General features: G+C 43.0%; 1 protein-coding gene across 6 annotated transcripts in view; it reads left to right on the forward strand.

Annotated features, from left to right (window-relative positions):
- The window catches only part of BEND2 (BEN domain containing 2), a 64,793-nt gene that overhangs the window by 36,527 nt on the left and 5,757 nt on the right, over positions 1–22,509 (forward strand). For all 6 annotated transcript variants that reach the window (XM_056556822.1, XM_056556827.1, XM_056556824.1 and 3 more), the window contains 4 exons: positions 7,660–7,860; positions 10,686–10,807; positions 14,852–15,071; positions 17,809–18,012. In XM_056556822.1, the coding sequence (XP_056412797.1) occupies positions 7,660–7,860; positions 10,686–10,807; positions 14,852–15,071; positions 17,809–18,012 (747 nt within the window). The remainder of the gene's footprint in view (positions 1–7,659; positions 7,861–10,685; positions 10,808–14,851; positions 15,072–17,808; positions 18,013–22,509) is intronic.

Raw genomic sequence — 22,509 nt, forward strand, 5'->3', positions numbered from 1 at the left:
ATGGCAATTAAAATAATTAGAAAACGTTCAGAATTAGTAAAACATGACGTAAACTATACAAATCTGGTATTGCTGTAATCAGGCGGCCTAAAGTATAAAAATAACATGTTACCTCAACCACAAGGTAAATGGCGCAGAAAAGAAAAACACCAAATCTGCAAAATTATCTTTTACTATTTCAATATCACTTCCCCAAATATATATATATTTTTTGGTTCAGAGAATGTTATTGAAAAATTTAAAGATATCATTATAGTAGGTAGTTATGGCTAATATAGGGTGAGGAGGAAAAAATGAGTGCGTAAAAGCGAAAATTGGCCGGGACAAGTGGATCGTCATGAGGGACAAGTAGATTTTGCTCCATTTTAGTCCCGTGGACAAGTAGTTTTTTATAAAATTTCCACACCCCTGTATCTTCTTCCACTGCCCCACAGAGCCTCTGCCAACTTAAGTTCTCTCACCACATTGTTTCATAGAGACCTTCCACTTTGCATCCTCCATGTCTGTCAACACCTTTTGTTCTTCCACCCGAAGACACAGAATCCTTGCCACCTTATGATTTTCCACTGCCTAAACAAGCCTGCAACTTTGTAGATTTCTTATACACTGGGGCAAAAAAAGTATTTATTAGCCACCAATTGTGCAAGTTCTCCCACTTAAAAGATGATACTGGAAGCAAGTGAAACAAGTCCGGGATTCGTCGGCACAGAACGTCAGTAAGAAGACTCGATCAAAACAGTATAATAAACTGTATCTTTATTCCAATGGCCAATAAACGCGTTTTGAGACTCTTGCCATTTTTTTTCAGTGTTACAAGGCTCATACATATGTTAAAACCATGCACTATTTATATGCAAAAAGGCGCTAAAACACAACCTGCTTAATGAGTCGCAATGTACAACGTAACACTGTGAAGGAAGTGCAGGGAGATGACGTCCAGTGCTCTACTACTTTTATTCAACCCCTTTTTTTATGAATGAATTAGGACTTGTTTACACCGGACGTCATCTCCCTTCACTTCCTTCAACGTGTTACGTTGTACATTGCGACTCATTAAGCATGTTGTGTTTTAGCGCCCTTTTTGCATTTAAATAGTGCATGGTTTTAACATATGTATGAGCCTTGTAACACTGAAAAAGAAACGGCAAGAGTCTCAAAACGCGTTTATTGGCCATTGGAACAAAGATACAGTTTATTATACTATTTGGATCCAGTCTTCTTACTGACGTTCTGTGCCGACGAATCCCGAACTTTTTTCACTTGCTTCCAGTATCTTCATATCGCTGGGGATCTCCTGAACACCCACTCTCGGACGGCTGCAATGTCTCTACAGGCTTTAACAGGTGGTTGCGTCAGGCACACAACCCCCAAAGGTGAGTGCAATCACCCTTGTTATCTACCCCCCAGTGATAACATACTATCCCATGAGAAGCTCTGCTGTGCTTTTTACCCAGACAGATTTACTTAAAAAGATGAGATGACTGTAATTTTCATCATAGGTATACCTCAACTATGAGAGACATAATGAGAAAAAAAATCCATAAAATCACATTGTCTGATTTTAAAGAATACATTTGCAAATTATGGTGGAAAATTTGTATTTGGTCAATAATAAAAGCTCATCTGACAGAGGTAAAATGTTTTCTGTAAATCTTCATAAGGTTTTCACACACTGTTGCTGGTATTTTGGCTCATTCCTCCATGCAGATCTCCTCTAGAGCTGGGATGTTTTGGGGCTGTTGTTGGGCAACACAGACGTCCAACTCCTTTAACCCCTTAAGGACTCAGGGTTTTTCTGTTTTTGCACTTTCGTTTTTTCCTCCTTACCTTTTAAAAATCATAACCCTTTCAATTTTCCACCTAAAAATCCATATTATGGCTTATTTTTTGCGTTGCCAATTCTACTTTGCAGTGACATTAGTCATTTTACCCAAAAATGCACGGCGAAACGGAAAAAAAAATTGTGCGACAAAATCGAAGAAAAAACGCAATTTTTTAACTTTTGGGGGCTTCCGTCTCTACGCAGTGTATATTTCGTTAAAAAAATTACACCTTATTATTCTGTAGGTCCATACGGTTAAAATGATACCCTACTTATATAGGTTTGATTTTGTCGCACTTCTGGAAAAAATCATAACTACATGCAGGAAAATTTATACGTTTAAAAATGTCATCTTCTGACCCCTATATCTTTTTTATTTTTCCACGTACAGGGCGGTATGAGGACTCATTTTTTGCGCCGTGATCTGAAGTTTTTATCGGTATGATTTTTGTTTTGATCAGACTTTTTGATCACTTTTTATTCATTTTTTAATGGTATAAAAAGTGACCAAAATACGCTTTTTTGGACTTTGGAATTTTTTTGCGCATACGCCATTGACCGTGCGGTTTAATTAATGATATATTTTTATAGTTCGGACATTTACGCACGCGGCATTACCACATATGTTAAATTTTTTTTTTTTTTTTTTTTTTTTTTTTACACACTGATCTTCTACACAGATCACAGGCGTGTATTAACACGCCTGTGATCAGTGTTATCGGCGCTTGACTGCTCCTGCCTGGATCTCAGGCACGGAGCAGTCATTCACCGATCGGACACCGGTGAGGCAGGTAAGGGCCCTCCCGGTGTCCTGTCAGCTGTTCGGGACGCGCGATTTTACCGCGGCGGTCCCGAACAGCCCGACTGAGCAGCCGGGTCACTTTCACTTTCACTTTAGAAGCGGCGGTCAGCTTTGACCGCTGCTTCTAAAGGATTAATACCGCACATCGCCGCGATCGGCGATGTGTGGTATTAGCCGCGGGTCCCGGCCGTTGATGAGCGCCGTGACCGACGCGATATGATGCGGGATCGCGGCGCAGGACGTAAATATACGTCCTGCGTCGTTAAGGGGTTAAAGGTTTTCTATGGGATTGAGATCTGGAGACTGGCTAGGCCACTCCAGGACTTTGAAATGCTTCTTACGAAGCCACTCCTTTGTTGTCTGGGCAGTGTGTTTGGGATCATTGTCATGCTGAATGACCCAGCCACGTCACTCAAAATCTCACAATACATGGCACCATTCATTCTTTTCTTTACACGGATCAGTTGTCCTAGTCCCTTAGCAGAAAAACAGTCCCAAAGCATGATGTTTCCAGCCCCATGCTTCACAGTAGGCAGGGGTGTGGAATTTTTTTAAATAATTACTTGTCCAAGGGGCTAAAATGGAGCACAATCTACTTGTCCTGGAACATAAAATAATTTCAACCAAAATAGTCTTTATTAATAGAAACTTAATAGGCAGACCAGTATGTCACCCCATTAGGTGAATTGGGCCCCTGATAAGTAAGTCCGCCCCAATATGTAGGTAGTCCCCCTTCAGGTAGGTACGTCCCCTCATCAGGTAGGTAGGCAGGTAGGGCTCCCCTAGTAAGTAAATAATGCCCCAGATAGATATGCGCCCCCCCCCAATAATGCCCCAGATAGATATGCCCCCCAAAATAGGCAGAGCCCCAGATGGATATGTCTCCCGATTAGGTAGAGCTCCCCCATATGTAGACAGGTCCGCAGATAGATATGACCCCCATTAGGTAGGGCTCCCCAGTAGGTACACAGGCCCCCAGATAGATATGAAACCCCATCAGGTATGGCTTCCTAGTAGGTAGAAAGGCCCCAGATAGATATGACCTCCAGCAGGTAGTAATTTAAACAATTATACCCCCTAAGTCAGTGTTTTTCAACCAGGGTGTATCCAGCTGTTGCAAAACTACAACTCCCAGCATGCACGGACAGCCGATGGCTGTACGGGCATGCTGGGGGTTGTAGTTTTGCAACAGATGAAGGCACTGTGGTTGATAGGTTTGCCCCTAGTGGTAGGCAGGTCCTCCCTGATGTAGTAAGTAGCTAAGTTTGATTAAGTAACTTACTGCTACTTACATCTCTCTGTTCCCTGCAGGGACTTCCTGGCGAAGGTGCGCGCGGTGAGTGACATTATCGAACGTGCCACGCAGGACGTCAGCATTGCGACGTGCTGCATGAAACGTGCGATGACTTCACTCATCGCTCGCACCTCCGCCATGTAGGTTTTTTATAGGCTGCAGCATACAGCTGTGGTGTATAGCATTTTTGTGATGGGGCAAGACAGTCTTTCCCCATCATATGGGAATTCTTCTGGCATTTAGCGCTGCGTGCCCGAAGCAGGGCTAAATGCCTGAAGAATTCACCTGCCCGGCACCCGCATGTCCCAGGTGTCGTGTGATACAATTCCCACATCCCTGCAGTAGGTATGGGGTTCTTTGGATGCAAAACATTCATTCTCATCCAAACATGACGAGTTGAGTTTTTACCAAAAAGTTCTACTTAGGTTTCATCTGACCATATGACATTCTCCCAATACTCTTCTGGATCATCCAAATGCTCTGTAGCAAACTTCAGATGGGCCCGGACATGTACTGGCTTAAGCAGGGACCCATCTGGCACTGCATGATTTGAGTCAATGGCGGCGTAATGTGTTACTGATGGTAGCCTTTGTTACTTTGGTCCCAGCTCTCTGCAGGTCATTCAGTAGGTCCTGCTCTGTGGTTCGGGGATTTTTGCTCACCGTTCTTGGACACCGATCTTGCACGGAGTCCCAGATCGAGGGAGATTATCAGTGGTTTTGAATGTCTTCCAGTTTCTAATAATTGCTCCCACAGTTGATTTCTTCACACCAAGCTGCTTGCCTATTGCAGATTCAGTCTTCCCAGCCTGGTGCAGGGCTACAATTTTGTTTCTGGTGTCCTTCGACAGCTCTTTGGTCTTGGCCATATGGGAGTTTGGAGTGTGATTGTTTGAGGTTGTGGACAGGTGCCATTAATACAGGTAACGAGTGGAAGACAGAGGAGACTCTTAACCTCTTACGGACGCAACTCATTTTCACCTTAAGGACGCAGACCTTTTTTGTAATTCTGACCACAGTCACTTTAAGCATTAATAATTCTAAGATGCTTTAACCGATTATTCTGATTCTGAGATTGCTTTTTCGTGACATATTCTACTTTATTTTGGTGGTAAATTTTCGTCGTTGTTTGCATCCTTTCTTGGTGAAAAATCACAATTTCATGAAAATTTAGCATTTTTCTAACTTTGAAGCTCTCTGCTTGTAAGGAAAATGGATATTCAAAATACATTTTAGATTGATTCATAAATACAATATGTCTACTTTATGTTGGCATCATAAAATGGACTTCAAAGTATAGCAGCAATTTTCAAAATTTTCATGAAAATTGCAAAATCTGAAGGGACAAATGTTACAGAACTACAGCTCCCAGCATGCCTGGGCAGTCTAGGCATGCTGAGAGTTGTAGTTTGGCAACATCTGGAGGGCCACCGTTTGGGCACCACTGTAATAGTGGTCTCCAAACTGTGACCCTCCAGATGTTGCGAAACTACAACTCCCAGCATGCCCAGACAGCCTTTGGCAGTTTGGCAACCACTAGAAGGGCAGCAGTAAAGATCGCTTTACTGCCTCCTTCCTTCCCCCCCCCCCCCCCCACCACCGTCGCCTCCCTACCTGCGCCGCTGATCTCCGCAGTCTCGAGCGATGATCGGCGGTCGCCACGGCATCTTCTCTTCAGGTACCCGCCGCCATCTTCTCCCCCCGTTCTGCCTGACATCCAGGGGTGGGCAGAGCGGGGGGTTTCCATGGCAACCCCCTGTCATGCTCTGCCATTGGTCAGGATTAATTTCTGACTAATGGCAGGGGATAGGAGGAGATCGCAGCACTGCAATCTCGCTCCTATCCCTCAGGATGATCGGGGCTGGCACTGACGGCTCCGACCATCCCTATTTTCCGGGCGGTCGGGTCACCAGAGACCCGATCAGCCCAGAATAGCAGAAAATCGCATGTCTGAATTGACATGCGATTTTCTGTGATCGCCGACATGGGCGATTTCAGCAGGTATTCCGGTCCGGTCCCCAACCGACGAGGGGCGGACACTGGAATTCCCACGGGCATATGCATACGCCCTACATCCTTAAGGACTCGGGATGCAGGGCGTATGCATACGCCCTACGTCCTGAAAAGGTTAAAGAAGAAGTTACATGTTCGTGAGAGACAGAAATCTTGCATGTTTGTAGGTGACCAAATACTTATTTTTCACCATAATTTGCAAATAAATTCTTTAAAGATCAGACCATGTGATTTTATGAATATTTTTTTTCTCAATATGTTTCTCATAGTTGAGGTATACCTATGATGAAAATTACAGGCCTCTCTCATCTTTTTAAGTGGGAGAACATGCACAATTGGTGGCTGACTAAATACTTTTTTTGCCCTTTCATACAGAGTTCATACCACATTCAGTCATCCTGGCCCTACACAGAGCTCTTATCACCTCATATCGCCTCCTATCGCCCTGCCCCTCCAATGAGTCCTGCCACCATTTGTCCTCCCATTGTCAATCTCGGCCAGTAAATAGTCAAAACCTTTTAAAAAAAATTATGGCTGTTTGGTTAAAGGGGTACTCCGGTGCTTACACATCTTTTCCCCTATCCAAAGGATAGGGGATAAGATGCCTGATCGCGGTAGTCCCGCCGCTGGGGACCCCCGGGATCTTGCACGTGGCACCCCGTTTGTAATCAGTGCCCGGAGCGTGTTCGTGGGACTCCCGCGATCAGGCATCTTGTCCCCTATCCTTTGGATAGGGGAAAAGATGTGTAAGCACCGGAGTACCCCTTTAAAAGTGTTTATGTGGCACTTTGAATTAAAACATTATGACAAAGCAGTTCTCAGACCAAGAAAGGATGTGCACCCCTGGGCTAGGGCTTATAATATGTAGGGGAAGATATTTTTTTACTAGTAAATTTTAGGGAACTTTCATGCTTCCTGATCCTGGGCGGTCCCCAGCAGCTTCTTCACGCCCCACCAACATAAGCTGCTGTATACCACCTTTATAACTTGTAGTTCAGGCAGCATGAAAGAGATGACAAGTTCCCTTTTAGTAGTAATGTTTGGTAGAAAGCTTTTTGATGTGCAGAAATTATACAAACCTTGGAATATACCTTACCAAATACACACTGGTCCAATTTCACTGGTGTGCTGCCTTTTCTTGCATCCTTCCCTGCATAGTGATGTGTCTCATTGGGACTCACTACAGTGGTGGGCTATTGATAGACAAAGTCACCTGATTTGTAATCTATATGGATAATGCATCATTACTTATAGCTTTCCTTATCCTATCCTGTATTGCAAAGCAGACTATGAAAAATATAAAGAATTGTTCTATGTATCCCTGGAGATCAGCTTCCCCCTTCCTACAATCCTATATCAAGCTATATAGCAAAGCTGTCCCCAACTGTTCTGCAATAGAAGAACAAAATTTATAAGCTTTCTTATTTGTGTCTAAGGAAATAACATTGTATTAAATCTCCACAAGAGTGTTCCTAGGGCATGCAGAAATCCTGCTAACACTGTTTGTTTGTCTTCATATTACTTTTAGCATTGATTTCTAGGTTTAGTTTCCTTTTAAACCATAGCTTTCTTAAACTCCCCATACCCCTCATACTTGCAAGGTTCATGTAAGCATTGATCTGTACAGGTGTTTGTGGGATCTTTGTGCTGAAAGCCTTTACGAGCTGTATATAAGATGGTAGTTTATCGTCTTTGTCTTTACATTGTATTTCAATTGGTTTCTTGTCAGAATTTCTTGGAGATCCAAGTAGAAATATCAAAGTCCCAGGCAGCTTCTTGATGAAGGCGAGACAGAAGACACAGCCAAAGTATGCTGCACGTTACTTGGTTCGTGCTCTCTTCACTAAAGAGGAATTGTTGAGCAGTGCTACTGGAACCAGCATACAAGGATTGATGGCCCTTGATGCCCATAAGGTTGCAGCAATAAGAGGTAAACTGAAATCATTCTTAAAATATTACAATCTAAACAATTAAACAGGTAATGGATAGTAGATTGGTAGATATGTGTGACAGTCTTTACTGTTTAGATCCTAGACTGGTTATAATCTGTAGAGGGAGAGAATAGTTTTTCATGTGAATGCTACCATTGGGGACCTCAGGGATCTGTACTGGGACTCACTTTGTAGAATATTTTTATCAGTGATATTTCAAATGGTCTCTATGGTAAGGTATTGGTCTTATGGCTTACGACACACTTACGATTTGTAACAGGGTGGATGTTCCTGGAGGGATACGCCAAATGGAAAAGGATTTAGGTAAACTAGAAGAATAGTCAGAAAGAATATTTAAATCTGGATAAGTGCAAGATAATGCATATGGAGCGTAAAAACCCAAGGGCAGAATATAAATTTTTTGATACAGTCTTGACTTCAGTATCTAAGAAAAGGGATTTAGGAGTAATTATTTCAGAAGACTTAAAGGTAGGAAGACAATGTAATAGAGCAGCAGGAAATGCTAGCTGAATGCTTGGATGTATAGGGAGAGGTATAAGCAGTAGAAAGAGCAGATCGCTCGTGTCGCTGTACAGAACACTGGTGAGGCCTCACTTGGAGTATTGTGCGCAGTACTGGAGGCCGTATCTCCAGAAGGATATAGATACTCTAGATCCAGTTCAGAGAAGAGCTACTAAACTAGTAAATGGACACAGGATAAAACTAACCAGGAAAGGTTAAATGACCTTAACATGTATAGCTTGGAAGAAAGAAGAGACAGAGGAGATATAATAGAAACTTTTAAATACATAAAGGGAATCAACACAGAGAGTGTATTTTAAAGAAGAAAAACGACTATAATAGGACATACCGAATTTATCGGCGTATAACATGCACTTTTTAGGCTAAAATTTTTAGCCTAAAGTCTATGTGTGTGTTATACGCCGATAAGCTGCTGCAGTTCAATGATTTAAAGCAGGCGCTTTAAATCGTTGAACTGCAGCGGCTTTGCAGGTGCAGAGACAGCCAGCGCTGCCGACTTCTCTGCCCCTGCCTGCCCTGGGGTCTAGAGCCCTGCTGCCGGCCCTTCTCTCCCCCTGGCTATCGGCGCCACAGCCCGTTCTGTCCCCCTGACTATTGGTGCCGGCGCCCCATTGTCGGCGCCGATAGCCAGGGGGAGAGAAGGGGCAGCGGCACCCATTGCCGGCGCCGCTGCCCCGTTGCCTCCCCCCATCCCCGGTTGCATAATCACCTGTTGCCGGGGTCGGGTCCGCGCTGCTTCAGGCCTCCGGTGTGCATCCCCTGCGTCGTTGCTATGCGCTGCACGGCGCGGCGCATGACGTCAGTGCGCCGTGCAGCGCATAGCAACGACGCAGGGGACGCACACCGGAGGCCTGAAGCAGCGCGGACCCGACCCCGGCAACAGGTAATTATGCAACCGGGGATGGGGGGGGGGGGGGGGGGCAGCGGCGCCGGCAATGGGTGCAGCTGCCCCTTCTCTCCCCCTGGCTGTCGGCGCCGCTTCTCTCCCCCTGGCTATCAGCGCCGGCAATGGGGTGCCGGCACCGATAGTCAGGGGGACAGAACGGGCAGCGTTGATAGCCAGGGGGAGAGAAGGGCCGGCAGCAGGGCTCTAGACCCCAGGAAAGGCAGGGGGATAGAAGCGGGCAGCGACTGCCTCTCTCCCCCTGCCTTTCCTGGGGGTGTATCTGGGTATACACGCGCACACACGCACCCTCATTTTACCATGGATATTTGGGTAAAAAACTTTTTTTACCCAAATATCCTTGGTAAAATTAGGGTGCGTGTTATAGGCCGGTGCGTGGTATACCCCGATAAATACGGTAGCTTTAAATTAGAGGGGCAAAGGTTTTTGCAGTAATATAATTTATATCTGCTGTAATATTACTTTACTGAGAGAGTAGTGAATGCATGGAATAGTCTTCCTGCAGAAGTGCTCACTGCAAATACAGTGAAGGAGTTTAAGCATGCATAGGATAGACATAAGGCTATCCTTCATATTAGATATAGACAAGGACTGTTTATAGGATTCAGAATGTTGGGCAGACTAGATGGGCTGAATGGTTCTTATGTACCGACCCATTCTATGTTTCTATAAACATAATAGATAAAAAATTTGTTGCAGATTTACTGTTATGAATATGAACACGGATTATGTTAAAGTGTACCTGTCAGAGCCTACAAAAAAAGAAATTGTTACTTAGTACCTAATCCTGACCATGTATATCTTATTTTTATGCCACTATCCCCTATATTTATTATAACAATACCTCTTTTCATTAGCTCACAGTGTGAGAAATCTTCTCAGGGGGTGTGTCCCTCTCGTGGTGGTGGGAGGTGATTGGTGTGTCTGCTTATGCAGCCTTGTCCATAACTCACCTCTTGTCCATGATTCATGGACAAGTCTGATGCTGCTGCAGGACTGGTTAGTGTCCCAGTAGGTATGGGGACCCCTAGTGGTGGGATTTTCAGGATCCGTTTTCTTTATTAAATATCAAAACAAAATTTTAACAACCATATTACAAATCATCTTTAATTTTCATTAGTAACAACTTATTAAAAGTCTTTGGATCTGACAGTGCCCAGTTATTATTAAACATAGATCAATCATTGAAGTGAGTCTACCATAAGTAGCTGTATACAAAAGGGCAATAACAGACATAACATAGTGCATATAATTTTAGCCTACAGATGAATTTCAGTCAGAAGCAGCATTCTTTAGTGTCTACGTTTTAGGTAGGTGTTCTTTATTATCTTAGTTAATCTCAAGTAGACTTTAATTAGTCTCGGCTTTTTTTTGAAGAATTTCTAGCATCTGTATTTCCTGAATGTCATCTTGGAGAATATGGAAAAGACTGGAAAACCTGCACCACTAATGTTAATGCCATGATCAGATGTTTGCATTTAGAAACAAAGAAAAGTACAGTAAGTGTTTCTTTTTTTGACTTATTTTTCATTGTTGAGTAATACTTCCCTATTTAGACATAATATATGGACTTTTTTTTTCTGTTTCTAGTTTGCACCTTATGTACTACGCATGTAGAAAATATTATTAAAAATTAGTTTTATATAAAGCTGTTACATTTCATTATTTCAGAAAGAACATAGACTTTTTTTCTGTTACTATATTACTTCTCTAGTAATCCATAAAGGTTTGACTTTAACCTGTTGGGGACAGAGGGCGTATGGATACCCTCTGGCGTCTCATTACTTAAGGAGGGAGGGTGTACCTGTATGCCCTCCGTATTTCCGATCACCGCAGCTCGCCGGGTGGTGATGGAAACGGGATGCCTGCTGAAATCATTCAGTCCTGAGACCCCCGCCATGAATTCACACCGGCGATTTGGGGCGATTCCGGGTCATAAGGGTCGCTGATGACCCAGAAAATAAGGGGGATTGGAGGTGTCCAAGACACCCCTGGTCCCCCTGAATGGATCGGAGTTAGGTGGCAGGGGTGCCACCCCTCCTATCCCTGCGATATACCAATAGCAGATCGGGGGCGGGGGGGGGGGGGGGGTTAACGTTCGGTTCCCCTGCTCTGCCCAACCACTGTAGTCCGGGCAGAGCAGGGGAACAGTCGGCAGCAGCGGGCGACGATCGGTGACAGTGTGCAGCGATGATAGGCGGCTCCCTGGTGCGGCGATGACGTGCAGACTACAGAAGCCGGTGAGTTGCTTAGCAACATCTGGAGGGCTACAGTTTGAGACCATTATACAGGGGTCTCTAAACTGTAGCGCTCCAGATGTTGCAAAACTATAACTCCCAGCATGCCCAGACAGCTGTTTGCTGTTTGGGCATATTGGGATTTGTAGTTTTGCAACATCTGGAGGGCCACAGTTTGGAGATCACTTTGCAGTAGTTTCTAAACTGTGGCTGTTCAGATCTTGCAAAACTACAACAGACAACTGTCTCGGCATTCTTGAAATTGTAGTTGCGTGCCTCCAGCTGTTGCATAACTACATCTCCCAGCATGCCCTTCAGCGATCAGTACATGCTGGGAGTTGTAGTTTTGCAACAGCTGGAGGCACACTGGTTGGAAAATACTGAGTTGGGTAACAGAACCTAACTGAAGGTTTTCCAACCAGTGTGCCTCCAGCTGTTGCAAAAGAACAACTCCCAGCATGTACGGTCTGTCAGTGCATGCTGGGAGTTGTAGTTTTGCAACAGCTGGAGGTTTGCCCCCCCCCCATGTGAATGTACAGGGTACATTCACACGGGCGGGTTTACAGTAAGTTTCCTGATTCAAGTTTGAGCTGCGGCAAATTTTCCACCGCAGGGCAAACTCCTAGCAGGAAACTCACCGTAAACCCCGCCAGTGCGAATGTACCCTAAAAACACTACACTAACACATAATGAAGGGTAAAACACTACATATACACCCCCTTACACTGTCGTCGTCGCCCCCCCCCCCCCCCCCCCCCAATAAAAATGAAAAAATATTGTACGGCAGTGTTTCCAAAACTGAGCCTCCAGCTGTTGCAAAACAACAACTCCCAGCATTTCCGGACAGCCACTGACTGTCCAGGCATGCCGGGAGTTTAGCAACAGCTGGAGGCACCCTGTTTGGGAATCACTGGTGTAGAATACCCCTATGTCCACCCCTATGCAATCCCTAATTTAGTCCTCAAATGCGCATGGTGCTCTCTCACTTCAGAGCCCTGTCTTATTTCAAGGAAACAGGTTAGGGCCACATATGGGGTATTTCCGTACTCGGGAGCAATTGCACTAAAAATTTTGGGTGTCTTTTTCTCCTTTTACCCCTTATGAAAAGGAAAAGTTGTAAATAGTTAGTGTAAAAAATAAAAAATTTTACACTAACATGCTGCTTTTATTTTCACAAGAGGTTCCCCAAAATTTGTAACGCAATTTCTTCTGAGTACGGAAATACCCCAGATGTGGGTGTAAAATGCTCCGCGGACGCACAACAAGGCTCAGGAGTACAGTTGAGGCCTAAATTGGTGATTTACACAGGGGTGGCTGATTTTACAGCGGTTCTGACATAAACGCAAAAAAATAAAATACCCACGTGTGACCCCATTTTGGAAACTACACCCTCACGTGTAGAGGTATAGTGAGCCTCAACGTAACAAGAGGTATAGTGAGCCTTAACATCTCACAGGTGTTTGAAGAATTTTCGTTAAAGTGTGATGGGAAAATGAAGAAATTAAGAAAGCGGGTGAACTACAATGCTCAGAAGAGAAGGAGCGCCATTGGGATTATGGAAAGAAAATTTGTCCGTAATTGAAGGCCACTTGTGTTTACAAAGCCCCCATAGGGCCAGAACAATGGACCCCCCCCCCATGTGACCCTATTTTGGAAACTACACCCTCATGGAATGTAATAAGGTATATAGTGAGCATTTACGCCCCACAGGGCTCTGACAGATCTTTGGAACAGTGGGCTGTGCAAATGAAAAATTACATTTTTCATTTTCACGGACCACTGTTCCAAAAATCTGTGAAACGCCAGTGGGGTGTAAATACTCACTGCACCCCTTATTAAATTCTGTGAGGGGTTTAGTTTCCAAAATGGGGTCACATGTGGGGGTCGCCCACTGTTCTGGCACTATGGGGGCTTTGTAAATGCACATGGCCCCCGACTTCCATTCCAAACAAATTCTCTCTCCAAAAGCTCAATGGCTTGTAGTGTGCCAGCAGAGCACTTGACCTTCAGACATGGGGTATTTCCATACCCAGAAGTAATGGGGTTACAAATTTTGGGGGGCATTTTCTCCTATTACCCCTAGTAAAAATGTAAAGTTTGGGGAAAAAAATTTATTTTAGAGAATTTTTTTATTTTTTATTTACACAGCCGACTAACAAAAAGCCGTCAAATACCTGTGGAGTGTTAAGGCTCACTGGACCCCTTGTTATGTTCCTTGAGGGGTGTAGTTTCCAAAATAGTATGCCTTGTGTTTTTTTTTTTTTTTTTTTTTTTGCTATTCTGGCACCTTGCTGCTATTCCTGTGAAACACCTAAAGGGTTAACACACTTAATGTCATTTTGAATACTTTGAGGGGTGCAGTTTTTATAATGGGGTCATTTATGGGGTATTTCTAATATGAAGGCCCTTCAAATCCACTTCAAATCTGAACTGGTCCCTGAAAAATTCAGATTTTGAAAATTTTGGGAAAAATTTGAAAATTGCTGCTGAATTTTGAAGCCCTCTGATGTCTTCCAAAAGTAAAAACATGTCAACTTTATGATGCCAACATAAAGTAGACATATTGTATATGTGAATCAATATATAATTTATTTGGAATGTCTATTTTTTCCTTACAAGCAGAGAGCTTCAAAGTTAGAAAAATGCAAAATGTTAATTTTTTTTCATCAAATTTGGGAATTTTTCACCCAGAAATTATGCAAGTATCGACGCAAATTTACCACTAACATAAAGTAGAATATGTCACGAAAAAACATTCTTGGAATCAAATTCATAAGTAAAAGCATCCCAGAGTTATTAATACATAAAGTGATAGAGGTCAGATTTGAAAAGAATGCTCCCATCCTTAGGGTCATAATGGGCTCTGTCCCCAAGGGGTTAAAATTGATAAAGACACAAAAATGTTACTGACAAGGAGGTATATAAACATTGGATAGAAGGAAGCAAAACAAACTACTAATGCTGCAAAAGCTTCAAAGAGTGTGTGTGTGTGTGTGTGTGTGTGTGTGTTTGTGTGTGGGGGGGGGGGGGGGGGCAGTGTTAGGAATAGAGAGATATATAGGTATATGTCTGGGTTAGGTTTAGAGAGAGATCTATATCAATGATGGCTAGGGGGACATCAGAGTACCTTTCCCCCATACTGACCCTCTACCCCACTGATCCCTCCAATATTACTGATCCCTTATTACAAAGTTTCTTATAGTGACTTGTACAAATAATTGTGAGCATGTGAAGAAGGGTCACAGAGCCCTCACCCGGTAACGGTATAGTGTAGGCAGAAAATAACCTATTTCTATTTTGTTAAAGAGCAACGCCTGTCCTAAAGTTGCATCTCAAATTCCTGATGACTCAATTTGCTTGGATTCTGATGATGGGATGGAGGAGGACAATGAAGTGGAAGTTCCAGATGATGTCACTCAGACCAGCACTTTACCTGTGAATGCTGGAAATAAACAGAAGGATAACAGAGCCTCTCCGCCTCAGATAATTGGAATGTCTTCCAAACAGAAAGCCTCAGACCCTATAGGTAATGCTTCTGGCTACACTGTGTTAAGTGTTGGGTGGCTGATCTACCCTGGTCAATTTGTAATTCATAAGGAAGCTCTTCACGTTACCATTTATCTTCCAGAGAGTCTTTTCCAGGTGTGGTCAAGGTTCTCCTTAGCTAAAGGCCTTAACCCCTTCCCACAGAATGCCATATATATATATATACGGCGGGTGACGCAATACTTTTGCGCGTTCCGCGTATATATACGGCATTAAGTAAATAAGCACTCCCGCGGTGCTGCGCTGGTTGATCAGTTGAAGTCCCTGAGTGTCCAGCGAGGGACCACTTCCACCTCACACCCCATCTCATTAATCCCGGTCTGCGATCAGGGGTGCAGGTGCGGCGTGGGAGCAGTGGGTCTGCGGAGGTCTGGCGGCGATGCGGCGGGTAAGTGATCTCCCTCTGGCAGTTACAAAACTACATCTCCCAGCATGCCCAGACAGTCTGGGCATGCTGGGAGTTGTAGTTTTGCAACATCTAAAAGACCACAGTTTATTTGGCATGTCCATTTTCCTTACAATCAAAGAGTTTCAAAGTTAGAAAAATGCTAAATTTTCTAAATTTTCATGCATTTCTTGGTGAAAACTTTCAAAATTTTAAGAATATACGAAAATTTACCACTATCTTAAAGTAGAAAATGTCACTAAAAAACAGTCTCGGAACCACACCCACTCAATGCGAGTCTGTGGGAGGGGGCGTGATGGCATAGACTTGCATTGAGTGGGCATGGCTGTGACTTCACAAGCAGGGCGTGACCTTGATGTCACGATCCTCTGGCACGCATTGCCATTCATCCAGATTACATTGGGTGCGGCAACGGATGTCTGGGGTGCAGCAGCCTATCCGCCGCTGGGGACACCCATGATCAGACATCTTATTCCTTATCCTTTGAATAGGGGATAAGATGTCTAGGGGCGGAGTACCCCTTATAGGTCAAAATGGGCTTCGTCCTTAAGGGGTTAAAGTAGTTGTCTGAGATCGATTAAAAGCATTACTGTCATTTATATAAACTTTTGACATTTTGTCCAGACATATCAAGCGAACGTGAGTTATAACTGAAGTGCTTGGCAGCGCTCTTTACACTCCAGCCAGTTGTTTCCTCTGACGTTTTCACTACATAGACATATGCAGTGAACGAATAGGATTTAAAGGGGTATTCCAGGCAAAACCTTTTTTTTATATATATCAACTGGCTCCGGAAAGTTAAACAGATTTGTAAATTACTTCTATTAAAAAATCTTAATCCTTCCAATAGTTATTAGCTTCTGAAGTTTTCTGTCTAACTGCTCAATGATTATGTCACGTCCTGGGAGCTGTGCATGATGAGAGAATATCCCCATTGGAACTGCACAGCTCCCGGGACGTGAGTCATCAGAGAGCAGTTAGACAGAAAACAACAACTCAACTTCAGAAGCTAATAATTATAGGAAGGATTAAGATTTTTTAATAGAAGTAATTTACAAATCTGTTTAACTTTCCGGAGCCAGTTGATATATAAAAGAAAATTTGGCCTGGAATACCCCTTTAAGTGACAACCAGGGAGTGAGGCATGTGCTGCAGTGCACTTCACAGGGCTCTAACTCCCGATCGCAGCAGGTCTCAGAAGTAAGACCTGGAGCAATCTAAAGTTCATTCAAATGACAATAACAATTTTAAAGGGGTTTTTCAAAACAAGTTCATAAGTCAGATTTGAAAATGACTTTTAATTGAAAAATGTAAGTTTTCCAGTACTTATCGGCTGCTGTATGCCCAGGATGAAGTCAAGTAGTACTTACATCAAACACATTGCTCCCTGCTGCCGCCTCTATCCGTGTCAGGAACTGTCCATAGCAGAAAAGGATTGCTATGGGGATTTGCTCCTGCTGGGAGCACAGTGTCCAACTAGAAAGACTGATGGCTTAAGGGTTTTTTAATTAATAGAAGTAATTTACAAATCTGTATAAGTTTCTGGCACCAGTTGATTTAAAAGAATATTTTTTTCCATGAATACTCCTTATGTTGACCAGTGTACCCACTATGGCTCTTCCATCTTTATTTTTTTGGTTGCATGTAAACAGCTGTGGATCAGTGCATGTACTGTATGCCCAGGTCTACGGATCACTGTATGTAATGTTTTGTAGGTATTAATCCAATACATACTACCAGTGTGGCAAAGTATGTTCACTTAAATGGAAACAAATGGTAGAGTCACCAGGACTCCTCAGACAATGCAGTCATATGAGCATTAAATTGTATTTAATAGTGCATCTCAAAGAGAGTATGTGCGCTACAAAAGCACGCTTGCAGAATAATGTTTGGCACCTAGTTATGTTTGCATTTTGGGGTAAATTTATGAAACACTACACTTTGAGAAAATTCCCCCTCAATCTGCACAATTTAAGACATAGGCCCAGATTTATCAACCTGTGTGAGAGAAAAAGTGGAGTGATTTCCCATAGCATCCAATCACAGCTCAGCTTTCACTTTACCAGAGCTCATTAGCTGAGCTGTGATTGGTTGCTTTGGGAAAATCTTTCCACTTTTTCTCTCTCAAAGTTTGATAAACCCTGGCCATATTGCTTCGCAAACACTGGTTAAAAATGTACAAATGAAGCAGAGCTAAATGTGTTATTTCACTGTGGTTTTATTTGCATACATTACTAGTAAGTCCAAAGGAAAACATCAGATATCACATTCATTTGTGCCAACGATAATTTACTATCTTTACTTTCTACAGAAAGTTTTGGTGAACCCTGGAGAAATGTTCAATTACCATTCTCAGTCATATATATTGGCAAAGGGAAGTCTCGTCCAGAACTCTCTGCTAGGTATTTGATAAGGCATCTCTTCTCGGAGGAAGTTCTTGTAAAGAGCAATGTGTACGGAAACTTGGAACGTGGAGTTCTTCCATTAGACTCCAACAGAATTGCTGCTTTAAGAGGTATACAATTTTTTTTTTAATCTAAAACCTTGATATTCAGCTTTGAACCTTTTATATCTAGTTTACAGGAGAGAGAGAGAGAGAGAGAGAGAGAGAGAGAGAGAGAGAGAGAGAGAGAGAGAGAGAGAGAGAGAGAGAGAGAGAGAGAGAGAGAGAGAGAGAGAGAGAGAGAGAGAGAGAGAGAGAGAGAGAGAGAGAGAGAGAGAGAGAGAGAGAGAGATGGCCGTAGATGAAATTTTTCTACAAAATGAAGTATTTCTCACAGAAAAGGATTGCAGTAACAAATTTTTTACTATGCACATATTTATTCCCTTTGTGTATATTGGAACTAAACCAAAAAAAGGAGGAAAAAAAGCAAATTGGACATAGTCACACCAAACTTCAAAAATGGTCTGCACAAAATTATTGCCACCCTATCAAAATTGTATAAAAATAAGATTGCTTCAAGCATGTGATGCTCCTTTTAATCTCACCTGGGGCAAGTAACAGGTGTGGGCAATATAAAAATCACACCTGAAAGCAGATAAAAAGGAGAGAAGTTCACTTACTCTTTGCAGTGTGTGTGTGTGTGTGTGTGTGTGTGTGTGTGTGGAAATATCAACATTCCCAAGGTTACAAGTCCATCTCCAGAGATCTAGATTTGCCTTTGTCCACAGTGTGCAATATTATCAAGAAGTTTGCAACCCATGCCACTGTAGCTAATCTCCCTGGGCATGGACGGAAGAGAAAAATTGGTGAAAGGTGTCAACGCAGGATAGTCCGGATGGTTAATAAGCAGCCCAAAACAAGTTCCAAAGATATTCAAGCTGTCCTGCAGGCACAGGGAGCATCAGTGTCAGTGCGAACTATACGTCGACATTTACATGAAATGAAACGCTATGGCAGGAGACCCAGGAGGACCCCACTGCTGACACAGAGACATAAAAAAGCAAGACTACATTTTGCCAAAATTAACTTGAATAAGCCAAAATCCTTCTAGGAAAACGTCTTATGGACAGATGAGACAAAGATAGAGCTTTTTGGTAAAGCATATTTTCTACTGTTTACCAAAAACAGAATGAGGCCTACAAAGAAAAGAACACAGTACCTACAGTGAAATATGGTGGAGGTTCAATGGTGTTTTGGGGTTGTTTTGGTGCCTCTGGCACTGGGTGCCTTGAATGTGTGCAAGGCATTATAAAATCTGAGTATTACCAACGGATTTTGGGTCACACTGTACAGCCAGTGTCAGAAAGCTGGGTTTGCATCTGAGATCTTGGGTCTTCCAGCAGGACAATGACCCCAAACATATGTCAAAAAACAGAAGTGGATGGCAACAAAGCGCTGGAGAGTTCTGAAGTGGCCAGCAATGAGTCCAGATCTAAATCCCATTGAACACCTGTGGAGAGATCTTAAAATTGCTGTTGGGAAAAGGTGCTTTTCCAATAAGAGAGACCTGGAGTAGTTTGCAAATGAAGAGTGGTCCAACATTCCGGCTGAGAGGTGTAAGGAGCTTATTGATGGTTATAGGAAGCTACTGATTTTGGTTATTTTTTCCAAAGGGTGTGCAACCAAATATTAAGTTAAGGGTGCCAATCATTGTGACCAGACCATTTTTGGAGTTTGGTGTGACATTATGTCCAATTTACTTTTTTTCCTCCCTTTTTTGGTTTAGTTCCAATACACACAAAGGGAATAAACATTTGTATAGCAAAACATGTGTTACTGCAATCCTTTTCTGTGAGATATACTTCATTTTCTAGTATGTATTGTGATGACTCGCTCTTGCAAATAGGTGCGGTTGCAGTATAGAGGCAAGGAAACAGTACTTTTCAAATGAAAGTTCAGTGTTTTTATTCACACTTGTCACACAGCAAACAGTGTTTAAATGCAGAACCAAGGAAAACGTAACAAAAGTCCACCTGTATTCCTTAGGTGTTTGTTCACACCTCAGTCCATGCCATGCAGCATCAAGCAAGGCTTTTCCAGGCAGACTGTTCACCAGCTTCCAACCTTGGAGCAAACACACGGAAGAACTCCACATTCAGCTCTCTCTGGCAGTGTGAGCTGCAACTAGCAAATCCCCCTCAGCTGGTGAAACAGGCCTTTTAAGGCCAACAAAAGGTGGCCTGGATTGTGGGGAATGACCCCCACCTTGCACTTGGTCGTTCCCAGTAAGAGCCATCCCGGATTGGCCTTCCAGCCATACTACGGCCACAGTGTCAGACTGCATCACAGCACAGACACTGAATAATATCGGCTCTTAAGTCACCAAAGCCGGGAGCTTGGTGACACATGTAGCCCATCCACCACGATGCCTTTCACCTTATCACAGTGTGTGTGTGTGTGTATGTGTGTGTGTATATATATATATAATATATATATAGAAAGTTAATTAATCCTAGGGTCCCAGATCATAAGACAATGAGAAATCCTAGTGATATGCCCATTACTTATAAAATGGAAATAACTCTCTACAACAATTTGGACTCAGATAGTACACTTTGTTTATGTGAGCCAATTTCTACATTCGTCACTTGGCAGTGATGAATACCCCAAGACTGAAGTGATAGGGCAAAGGGCCTTAACCCTTTCCTGCCCTATGATGTAGGTTTATGTAATAGGCGGGAATACTTTAACACGGAAATGACTTATATTTACATGAAGAGTTAACAATTTATGAAGTTAGTGCAGTGAGAAATGACTGTTATCAGCAGCAAGGACTCCCCACTAATCCCGGCAGCGGGGATCATGCCGATGCCTGGCATTAACCCTTTTAGATCCCGTGGTCAAAGTTGATCGCAGGATCTAAAAGTCAAAATGATTGACTGTGGGTTCGAGGGGGCTGATTGGGAGCTTCACGGGGTCACAATCAACTGAGATGGCGGTTGACTGGTCCTTGCCTGCTTCTGTGCCATATGATAGCCCCCATACATTGCTTAATTGCTTTTTTTCCCCCAATTTCGCCCCAAATAATTTGTTGTTTTTTGTAGCCTCTTTGTAGATTTTATATCAAAATGGTGTCAGTACAAAGTACAATTGGTTCCACATAAAACAAGACCTCATATGGCCCTGTATTTAAAAAAAAAATAAAGTAGTGTGTTATGGATTTTAAATAAGAGGAGAAAAAAACACAAATGACAATTGGCTGCATCCTCAAAGCCAAAACAAGACTGCATTATTAAAAGGTTAAAGAGAGTCTCTGGGCATATATATTTTTAATGCTATGCTGCCACTTAACAAATAAGAAAGAAGGCATAGTCACCTTCCCCATTTCCCCACAGATGCTGTTCCAACATCTGTTGATTCCCTGGGATGGGGCGAGTGAGCATGCTTTTATTTTTTTCTTTTACTTTTAGTGGTTGTACGTGTAGTCTGATCTTCCAACATCTTGCTATTGAGAAGGAGGAGCTGAGGAGATTGATGTATATATCTTTGTGGAAAAGATTCAGGAAAGCTTGTCATTTATTGATTGAAATCTCTGATCATCCCATGCTTAGGAGTCCAGTGGGTGATCCTATCATTGACTGACACTGTCCACTGGACTCCTAAGAATAGAAAGAGTATGGACTTAAAAGAGCATGGTACAGGTTCTACAAAATCTTTTCTCCCAAAGATATATTCATCTATCTGCTCAATTTTTCTTTCTTTATATCTTGATGCTGATAGCATATTCATAGTGCCGGGCTCCCTTTAATAAAGTGCTCCCCCACTACATTTAACAATACCTTTTTAATCATCGAATTCCATTCCTCTTGAATAGATAATCATGAGGCTGTGTTCAGAAATGGATAAGTAGAAAGTATTGGTTTAATAGAAAGATTTTTCTCTGACACAGACCATGGGGGACACAGACCATGGGTGTATGCTGCTGTCTCCATGAGGATTGACACTATGGCAACAGAAAAGTCGGCTCCTCCCAGCAGGGTATACCCACCCACAGGCACCTGAGGTAATCAGTTTTAGCTTAGTGTCTTAAGGAGGTGGACATGGTCTGGATTTCTCCAGACCAGGTCTTATGTTTTATTATTTTCCTAGTTTTAGGGATGTGTTAGTTTTTTATTCCGTTTTCTTTCCTGTTTTCAGGTGGGGACTCAGGAACTGCGGCTCACTGTTTCCCCATTGCGATTGAGGGGGCACAGACATTGCGTATATGTACTTTTAACCCCCTCTCGCCAACGGTCAGCGTCTGGGGTTGTACCTCATGGGTCCGGGTCCCCCTACCTCCCGGCTCGCCTCGCTCGCACATGGTTACCTGGCGTGATGCAGGTGACAAAAAGCTGACTGAAGACTTCATAGGAAGACTTCTAGAGATGAGCAAACTTACAGTAAATTTGATTCGTCACGAACTTCTCGGCTCGGCAGTTGATGACTTTTCCTGCATTAATTAGTTCAGCTTTCCGGTGCTTCAGTGGGCTGGAAAAGGTGGATACAGTCCTAGGAGACTCTTTTCTAGGAATGTATCCACCTTTTCCAGCCCACCGGAGCACCTGAAGGCTGAACTAATTTACGCAGGAA

The sequence above is a fragment of the Hyla sarda genome, chromosome 2 (genome assembly GCF_029499605.1).
Source record: "Hyla sarda isolate aHylSar1 chromosome 2, aHylSar1.hap1, whole genome shotgun sequence".
In the NCBI taxonomy this organism is placed as follows: domain Eukaryota; kingdom Metazoa; phylum Chordata; class Amphibia; order Anura; family Hylidae; genus Hyla; species Hyla sarda.